A 10376-nucleotide genomic window follows, 5' to 3' on the forward strand; every position below is an offset into this window, starting at 1 on the left:
TATGTAAAAAAGTCTATGTACTTTTAAGAGAGGTTAAATAAGTCTAAAATTAAATTTTGAGTCAATTAACTTATGTACTTTTTAATAAGGTTAAATAAATTTATATTTAATAAAATATTATTTTTAATAATAAAATATTATTTTTTTAGTTTTAAATATTAAAAATTATTTATTAATTTTAATTAAAATAAAATTTAAAAAAAAATAAAAATATCAACAAATATTGTTTAATATTAAAATAATTATTTTTAATATTTTATTATTTAAAAAATCAAAAAATAATATTTTATTATTAAAAAAATTAAATTATTAAATTTGAATTTATTTGACCTAAATTAAAAAATACAAAAACTTATTTAATCTAAATTTAATTATAAACTTATTTAGGTTTATGAAAAAAAATAGAGTGACAAGATACATTGAATATATATATGTGAGTGTGTGTGTGTGAGCTTTATTTTAATAATATATTAATTATTTTAAAATTGAGAATTCTTGAATTTGCTTTGCTTTGCTTTGGTTTATGTTAAAAACCCATGTGCCCACACCTTCCAATTGCATTTATTAGAATTGATGTTCAAGGACTACTTCCAATTTCCTAATGCTATTTTATTAACATCACATTACTGACAAGTCTTTGCATGTATAGAGATGCATTTATTGAATTGGAAAAAAGGTTGGTCTTACGAAGCAAAAACTAATTTTCTAGTTCTTAGTCAATGGTTGGAATAAACTGGCACAAAATTTATTAAATATTAAGTTTTTTTTTTTAAAAAAAAAAAAAAACATTTCAATGATGATATATTTAGGGGTATGCATTAAACTGATTAATTAATTTGATAAAATTTAATTATTATAGTAAGAGTGAATTTAATTTGATTTAATTTTTTTTTAATAATTTAAAATTTTTTATTTTATTATTGATTTAATTATTTTTAATTTAATAATTAAACCAATCAAAATAATTAAATTTATATTATTTAATATTAATTATATTTTATTTATAGCATGTTATTTATAATTATCATTTTATAATTTTATTAATAATATTTAATTTATAATTATTTTTCATCGTAATGTAAAATATATATTATATTTTTTTGATTAATTCAGTTATAATCAATAACTGATCAAATATTTTGGTTTCAGTTAGATTTAATTTTTTTCTTTTAGTTTCAATTCAGTTCATTTGATATAATTAGAGTTGCTAAAATTATGATTAGCTCAAAATTTAATTCTATTTGGTTCAATTAATCGAATACTTACCTGATATACAATTGAATAAATAAATTTACAGAATTTACAATTAAGTTTCTAAGGTATAGCAAAATTGACAAGTTAATCTCTGACTTTTTTTAGTAACAATTTGGTCCTCAAAATTTAATTCCATTAACAAATTAGCCCCTACCGTCCATTAATAAAATAATTTTATAAATTTATTTAAATATAAAATATAGATGTATAGACTATTTTGCTAATAAAACAAAATTATAAGAATTATTTTATTAATAAAATAAAATTTTAGGGACTTTGTTTTAAATTGAAAAGTAGTTGACAATTAATTCAAAAAACAGGGATTAATTTGTTAACAGAATTAAAGACAAAATTGTTATTAAAAAAATCATGAATTAACACATGAATTTTGCTATATCTCAGATACTTAATTGCAAATTATACTAAATTTTAATAATTTAATTATAACATTATCTTGTTCTCTGTTTGTTTCAATTTCCATAACCTTGTATTCTATGGGGTGGGATAAGGTAGAGCAGACTTTTCTGAGGAAGTTAAGAAGAAGATATTAATAATCACCCTTTAAGTTCAACCACTAATCCATGTAATCTAAAGGATTTTGTTTTTGTGCTCTTCCTCTGAAAATTTTATTATAAAACAGGTTTACTTGTGGAAGAGGTTTTATGTGAATATTTTTTTTTATTTTTTTAAGAAAAACTTAGTGCGTAGATGAGGTGAAAAAGGTCAATACTTAGCAGAGAAGTTTTTGGGTTTTTTTCTAAGCCCTTCAAATTTTAAAATAAATCAAATAAATCTTTTAATATTTTAGCAATAAATAAGTCTTTTAACATTTAAAAAATAGATTTAAAAAATTAAAATATAATTTTTCTTTAACATAAATCCAACTAAAGTCACGTCTTTTAGTGCACAAGATACTTATCAGCAATCCCTGCATATATAATTTATAACATTTCGATAAGTATATATTACATCTTGAAACATATTAATAAGTTATTTTTTGTCAAATGATCCAAGAAACTATTTAATGAATTTATTATTTTCGTCAGTACAACAGCTTCTTAAACTATTAGATAAAAAGTAATTTACTAATCTGCTCTATGATGCTGCAGATATTCATTGAGACTTTGAAAATTAAATATGTAGAATTGCTATTAAGGACCTTATACACTTAAAGATTTTCATGCATAGACTTAATTGGATTTATATTAAAGACACATTATTGTTTTTCTTATATATTTTTAAAAGTTAAAGGCTTATATATCTTAATAACTTATTTTGATCTATTTTTAAAAAATTTGAAAGACTTCGTTGATCTTTTTTGAAGTTTAAAGGCTTAATTATGCCTTGAAACACTTTAAAAATGATTATTTGACACTTTAGAGATAAATTATAGTTTAATTTTTTTATATATTTTAAAAATTAAAGGATTTATTTGTTTTTAATGGCTTATTTTGATCTATTTTTAAAAATTTAAAAGATTTATTTAATCTTTTTTAAAGTATGCCTTTTGTTTTTTTTTTTTTTTAAAGGAAAGTGAGATATCGTTTATGCTTCAATCTTCCTGCTGTGTTGAATTGTAACTTGAAGAGACAAAAAGGAAGGTGACAGCATAACCAACCATGAATTCGACTTAGAAAGACGTTTAATCTTTTATTGCTAGTATAGTTGATGGCAAACAGGATTTAAGCTATGCGGATATGGAAATTCCAATGAAGAAACTTCTATATCGTGTTTATTTTTGCTTCAAGACAAATCCACAAGCTCCTTTTACAACAGAGAAATTTAATAATAAAACAACAGAGACTACCCAGGTAAAAGCAGCACCAGGGAAGCACATTGCTGATAAGTCAAATACTGAGGAATCTTTTTTCTTTATTATTCCACATATATTTATCTACTATTTATGTTTTAGTGGACTACTGAACACCATCATTAATGCTTGACATCAAAGTTGCCCAAAAGGCACTTTGTGATTAAGCCTGAGAAGAAGACTTCCACCCATTGTTCCCCACAATCGTTGATTGAAAGAAAAATCTTTAACAGGTTCAAGTCTCCTAGACCAAGTCATCTCAGAGTGGGAATGAATTTAACAGTGGGAAAAGAAGAAAATCAGTTCCTTTTAGAGTGAAGAAATCTCTCCAACATAAGTTTCAGAAAAAATTTTTGTTATATCCCTCTGATTGTTGCATATATGAAAGAGACCTGGCCAACTGTGTTCCACAAATTTACCAGTCAATACTCCAAAAATGAGGTGAAAAAAAAAGCTCATCTCTTTAGGACAAAAGAAGCTTCCTTCTAATCACAAGAAATAGAGTTCATGGACCATAATATGTGTTGAAAATCATAAAGCTAACAACTATGAAACTATTAATCTGGTTACATTTAGAAGTGAAAGTTTTCCACAGAGAAAACATTGGATTCTATTAAATAAAATATGACAAAAAGAGAGAAAATAGGAAAAATAAAAAGAGAAGAGAAAGATGGAAGAGAAAGCAGTAATGTTCAAACATGATTCATGATCTGCAATGGTATTGGTATCTAAAATGAATAAATCAGAACTTCGATCAATGGAAGAACCAACGAAAATTAGACAATACAAAAGAAAGGGTAAATAAACATGGATATATGATAAATTAGAGAAAAGCCAAAATTCCCATCATAGAAAAAACCTGGGAAAATGTCATTGTACTCTCATTCAATTTAGGGGGTTATCCCATACCAACAAGGGTGCCATAAAAAGCTAGTCCAATCTCACAATCAGCTATCCCCTGGAAAAATTGGACCTGCCTCCAAAATGGAAGAAATCCAAAACCAAAAATGGAATACACTGCGTTTCTACTCATACTCCAATAACCCATCAAGCTCATACCTACATCCCTCTAAAGAATGACATGATATTGTTGGATACAAGGTATAGCCACACCAATACACACTATCAGTCCATCAACATGGAGTGTCTAGTACAGCCCTTTCTGGTGTGAAGAACAATATGCACCTCCAACGTTTACAAAATGTGCCTTATTTTCCAAGAAACTTCAGCAGTTCAGCCACGTTCTCGCTGGCAGTTACCAGGCAAGAGATATTTGTATTTATCAGCATTATTCAATAAATACGAAGGAAGGTGAACTGCTGAGTAAGAATGAGGAATAGGACCCATTTTCCCTATGATCTCCTTAAATGTGTATTCCTCAGGAAGCATATCAAATAAGTCAGCCCCTTTACAAATCACATCCTGAACCCTTTTGGGGTTCAAGTAATGAGAGAATCTCACCCGATCATAATGACTGTAAGCTTTCATCTTAAATATGAAGTCACTAATGTATCGAAAACAAAAGCTGCAATGCCAACCTGAATCTGACAAGAGGACATCAGCCTGGCGATAATGAGCATATCTAGTTTTCCCTGTCCTGTAGTTATGAACTGAAGCACGCCAGCTCTTGTTATCTACATAATACTCAAAAGAGTACAAGTAATTTCTCAGCTGAAGATGAAGGATAGGTGGGATGTCATCACACCACCTCAAGAGATTAATTGTGTGAGCACTAGGGATCTCATCAACATCAGACATTATCAACAAGTCATCATCTTCTATACCTGCTATTCTAATAAGCTGGTCCAGTACTACTCGCTGATAGGCCTCTTCCACAAAGGGGTTTTCCCCTTTCCTAAATCTCCCCCCAATTGTCCCATAAGTCAAACGGGACTCTATAAATTTGAACTTATCCCGATTACTACCAAAGACCAATGGTTTGGGTAGGCCAGTGAACGTTGAGTTTGATTCAAGAAGTACAAACTGAGTTATGTGAGGATACAATTCCTTCCATCGAATTGTAAGAATATCTACTTCATTACTGAATAGAACTGCATCAAAAACTCGTCTAGGTGATTCACGAATCCCCCACCCGTGAAGCCTGCAAAGAGTCTCCATTGAAACATTCTCATGATAGTAGTGAGGAATTATCTGAAAGGGCTTTGGAGGAGATTCCCATAATGGTCTTAGGAAATAGGAGATCTTCTGGCCATGCAAATACAATCCAAACAATCCTAATGGAACAACCACAAACAAGAATACATAGGTCTTCAAATCCAACCCTCGCAAAATACACTTCAGTCTTGACATGCTCAAAGCTACACCGGAGGCCTGCTGCAAATTAAAGAGGAAAAATAAAATCCTAAGACACCCAGATTAAATATATGGCACCATACCACGTCAAAATATTATACAGCATAACAACTTATCGCTAAATAAGCTTGGTGTACAACATTCAAATTGATACCCAATCACAGTATCTTAACAATGCAATTCAAACACCCCAGTATACTGATTCAGCTTGTTCTATGTGAACCTTCAAGGATAAGGTCAACTCTATAAACCACCAGAAAGGTAACCAAAAAAAAAAAAAAAAAAAAACTTAATTTTAATGGTAAATAGGTAGAGATATATCTAAGCAATTTCCATTAAGTCTCAGAAGAACAAGTCTCAGTGTTCCTCCTCCAAGAAAGACATATAGCAAAAAAAAAAAAAAAAAGGCGAATGCTACCCAGCAATCTAAATAAAAATAAATAAATAAATCTTAAATTTCAAGCCGTAAATAATTCATGTGCAAAAACAGTAAACTCAAAAACCAGTTCATATTACTTCCTAATGCATTGCGATATCATAATTCATTTAAATAAAAATCTCAGAAAGCCACTAACAGGAGAATAGATAAATAAAAGCAATCCCGCGCGCCCCCCCCCCCCCCCCCCCCCCCCCCAACAATTTTTATATTCTGAAGCATTAAACGTTAATCCAAGGCAGATAAAAGCACAAGACACCCATTACCTCAAAAACTCGAAACAAGGCCAATATCAATGGAGAAGAAGGAAAAAAAGAAAATCAAAGCCTTACCCGGCCACAAACGTCTTCACATATATCATCAGTCTTCTTCGAATTGTAATACCCATCAGACATGATTACCACAAAAATTTCTATGATCAAGTTCTAATACCACCCTACAAATTGACCCAAAAAAAAACACAAATGCTCAATCAAATTCTCTGTTTAAACCCATCTTTCTCAAAACAAAATTGAGAGAGAAAAGAGATCACTAAGAACCCAGATCAAACACCTTTCTCCCCTCTTCAACCAGCACCCCCAACCCAAATTCCCAAAAGAAAAATCAGGAAAGTATAATCCCAGAAAATCCTAAGGATCCCTCTCTCTTTCAACCTCTCTCTCTGTGGCTTGTATAGCCGTTTGGTGGTTTGTATAATCTCAATCACCAGATAAAACTCTATTTTCCGAGAAAATAAAATTCCCAATATATATAGAGAGAGATATGGACACAGACAAAGCACTATATATAATATTTTATAATATTTAGATTACCCTCCTATGCTCCAGCAATTCCTCGTCATCTGTAAAAAAAAAAAATCATGCTTTGCTGTTCAACACTGCACAAATCTTCCACAAGCTTATCGGACGGCTGAGATTATTTTCACACGGAGATTACTATGTGAGTGATTTGCATTCAACCGTTTCCTACAAGGATTTGTGCTGATCTGGCAATTTTCCTGAGGCAGTTGATACTTGATAGCATATTACAGTCAGCCGTTTCGCTTGTTTTACAGCGTTTTAAATGTTAACACCCGTAAATAATCATTGTAGCCTAAACGCATTTACTAGTTTGCCCTTGCGTGATTGATTAGGATTCTGAATATGAGGGGTAATTTCGGTAGGCTAATTATTTGAATTTGGATTGAGACGGTTAATACGCATCGTTTTGATGCGGTCAAACATGGTTTTTTTTTTTTTTTTAGTTTAATATAAATTCATTTTGAAATCGGAGAAAAAGGTAAATAGCTTTTTGGGTTTGATTTAGGTATTTAGGGGAGTTTTCATGTATAATCCAAAATGGAAAATGAGAGAACTTTTTTCAATTAGATGAGGAAAGGTATATTCTAATTAAAGAAATAAATTTAAAAATTATTTATAATCTATATATAATCTATAATTTTTCTATAATATATATATATGTAACAACGAGGGGTGAATTTTTAAATAGATAAAAATATTTTTATATATTTAATTTAATTATTATAAAATTATTAATTAATTAATATAGAATTATAATTGAATAAAATTTAAAAATATTAATCTAATAGAAAGTCTATATACTAATATTACAAATATATTATTTGTATTTATAAAATATAAGTAGATTATTAAGAATACTAATCTAATAAGAAGTCTAATCTATTAAGAAGTTTATATATTAATATTATTCATAAAATATATTTTTTTAATTAAAATTATTTTGATAATTTTAATTTTGGTGATTTTGATTGATTTAACTAATTGATTAAAATTAAATTTTTAATTTTAACAAATTTAATTAATTTTGACAATAAACTTAATTAATTTTATCCTATAATTTGGATATTAAAAAAATCTTTTTTCTTTTTCATACTCTTAGTAATGTTTCAAAGTTATTATTTTACTGTGATAAGAATAGTCTTCATTTGATTCATTTGAGAAACTATTATAAAATTTTGTTTTCATAAATTTAAAATTATGCAATTCTTGCAGTGAAAATTTTAATAAATTTAAATAAAAATATAAAGATATAATAAAATTTTCAAATTTAATTTATTAAATTTGATAGTATTATAATATTAAGTAAAATACTTTATTAGTATCTAATTTTTCAAATTTATATTTACAATTAATTTTTTTACTATGTATATTTAAAAATATTTTATTAGTTGCACAGAATTTCCATCAAAGATTTCTTTTATTGCAATGAAATAATATATTAATATTTATAAAATTATGAATATTAGTTAAAATTAAATATGACTATAAAATAAATCATCCACAGATTATTATTAATTTTAAAATTTGTTAAATGAATCACTTAAAAGGAATTTTATTTAATTTTAATTAAGGATCAATACTAACAAAAAAATTATTAAGGACCATTAAATTTAAACTTAATTAATTATGATTTCTTAAAATTTATTATGATAAAGCTGGCATTATACCACTTATAAAATATTATCTCTCGAATTAATAATAAATCAAAGAGTAATATTAATAATATATTAATAATTAGATTCATATTTATATTATTATGTTATTAATATTTTTCTATTTTTATTCTTTTTACATTGAAAATAAATAATTCATAAGAATAGATATAAAAAATATATTATAAGGACCAAACTGTAATGGATTAAATTTATTTTATTGTATTAATATAACTCTAATTTTATTAATGACTAAATCAAGAATCTTATTACACCAAATCATACTGAATATCAAATAAATAATTAATTAAACTGAAACCAATTTTATAAAAATATATTTTTTTATTTTTTAAAAATGTAACATAATTTTAATATAATTAAAATTTAAACACGTAATATATATGATATATTCATAATAATAGACTATATACACCATAATATTTATACAAATATGAATGAGGGACCAACTTTTTGAACCGATAAAAATATTCTTATAAATATTAATAATATAAATTTATTTTTTTTCTTACATAAATTTAATTTTTTAAAATTATTTTATAAAAATTTTGTTGTCATTTTTAATTTAGAATTAGAGACCTCTCTCTATATATATATAACACTAATAGCTTCAATTTATATTTATATTTTAATCAATAATGTATTTATAGTATATATAATAATTTATAATTTAAAAAAAATAAAAATACTTATTAATTATATTAAATAATTAATATATTAAATTAATTTTAAAAATTTTTGTATTAAACAATATGACAATATAAAAATTTAAGATATCAATATAATAAAAATGAAAATCTTATAATGATAATACAATAAGCAAATATGTAACACCCCCGTTGCATAGCCTAGTATATTTCACTGTTCCGGCGACCGGTGTTGGTCCGGACAATTAATGGGACTAGGGCCATACTTAAGACAATTTGAGAAGCCATAAACACAAATAATTAGCAATGTTTAATTAATTAACTATAAATAAGAAAAACAGAACATAAGAGATTAAACGAGCCGAGAGTCACAGCGATGAGTAACCTCCTCGGGAAGGACTGCGAAGTCGTTTTAAACTCAAATTTCGAACTGTAAAAAGTGACGTTGCGGTCCTTATGACCCTTATAAACACAGTGGAAAAGAGAAAATCACGAAAAAGAACTGTTAAGCTAGTGAAATAATTAGGTCAGGGAGCCGGAAGAAATATTAGATTATTTGCAAAGCGGGATGAACCGGCGAAGGGAGATTTGGTCAATTGACCCCAAGAGCTGACTCCTGACCTAACTGTCCAATAAAATCGGAGAAAAGAAAATTTCGGAATCGAGAATTAAATTAAAGAACTAATAGAAAAAAATAAATAGAAAAAAAAAAAGAAAAGATGGAAAAGTCAAAGTTGATGACATCATTAATGATGTCACAAACAAATTTATTAAATTATTTATTAAATTAGATTTTTGGTCTTCTTTAAGTGATAAAGATGAAAGGAAATAAAAGAAAAAAAAATTAGAAAAGTCTCATTTTCTTCTTCCTTGTGCCGCCCCATCCTCTCTCATTTTCCTTCATGAAAAGCCACCATTAAAGCTTGCATACAAGCTTTAATTTTTCCACTCAATTCTCATAACTCCCCTAAAAATTCTACTAAAGCTTGTTATTACTACTTAAGAAGGAGCTTACAAGAAGAAAGAAGAGCAAAAGTTAGGGTTTTGAAGATTTAAGAAAGGTTAGTGTGTTAACTTGTTATTTTACTTCTTTAAATGCATATGCAAATGTTGACATGAGCTTAGAATTTATGAAATGAAATAAAAACATGGGAGAAGGACCAAACTGAATTTCGGCCAGCATTGTGGAGAGTGTGATTTGCATGGCTTGATTGACTTGGATAGGAATATGAACCTTACTGAGTTAAGTGATGATAGTTAAAGGCATTGAAATGGTTAAATGCAAGAGTTAGTGAGTTAGGGTTTGAATGCTAGGGTTTATGAACCAAAATTTGGAGAAATGCATAAATGGCATGTTTGACCTATTGTGAAATGAAATAATGGTCAATTATGACCAAATAAGTTGTGTGGGAATTGTTGGAATGAAAACCAAATTCATAGGTCCAG

The 10376-nt window shown here is 27.2% G+C and overlaps 1 protein-coding gene across 2 annotated transcripts; it reads right to left on the reverse strand.

The window, feature by feature from the left end:
* Nucleotides 1–3862: 3862 nt before the first annotated feature.
* On the reverse strand, nucleotides 3863–6601 carry LOC110673072 (uncharacterized). 2 transcript variants are annotated; one of them, XM_021836086.2, is made up of 2 exons: nucleotides 6146–6601; nucleotides 3863–5395 (listed from the first exon to the last, which is right to left on the reverse strand). In XM_021836086.2, the coding sequence occupies exons 1-2, from the start codon at nucleotides 6206–6208 to the stop codon at nucleotides 4298–4300; spliced, it is 1161 nt and encodes a 386-aa protein (XP_021691778.2). In that variant the 5' UTR covers nucleotides 6209–6601; the 3' UTR covers nucleotides 3863–4297. The 2 variants fall into 2 exon arrangements, with proteins under 2 accessions (XP_021691778.2, XP_021691777.2); XM_021836085.2 differs by having other exon boundaries at nucleotides 3863–5398.
* Between the last annotated feature and the right edge of the window lie 3775 nt (nucleotides 6602–10376).

The sequence above is a fragment of the Hevea brasiliensis genome, chromosome 18 (genome assembly GCF_030052815.1).
Source record: "Hevea brasiliensis isolate MT/VB/25A 57/8 chromosome 18, ASM3005281v1, whole genome shotgun sequence".
NCBI lineage: Eukaryota > Viridiplantae > Streptophyta > Magnoliopsida > Malpighiales > Euphorbiaceae > Hevea > Hevea brasiliensis.

Bases quoted from the DNA above. Each gene is read 5' to 3' on its own strand.
- LOC110673072 (XM_021836085.2), bottom strand. From the start codon at position 6,208: ATGTCTGATGGGTATTACAATTCGAAGAAGACTGATGATATATGTGAA. The intron at 5,399-6,145 runs GTAAGGCTTTGA...TTTAATTTGCAG, and splicing joins GTGAAGACGTTTGTGGCCGG to CAGGCCTCCGGTGTAGCTTT.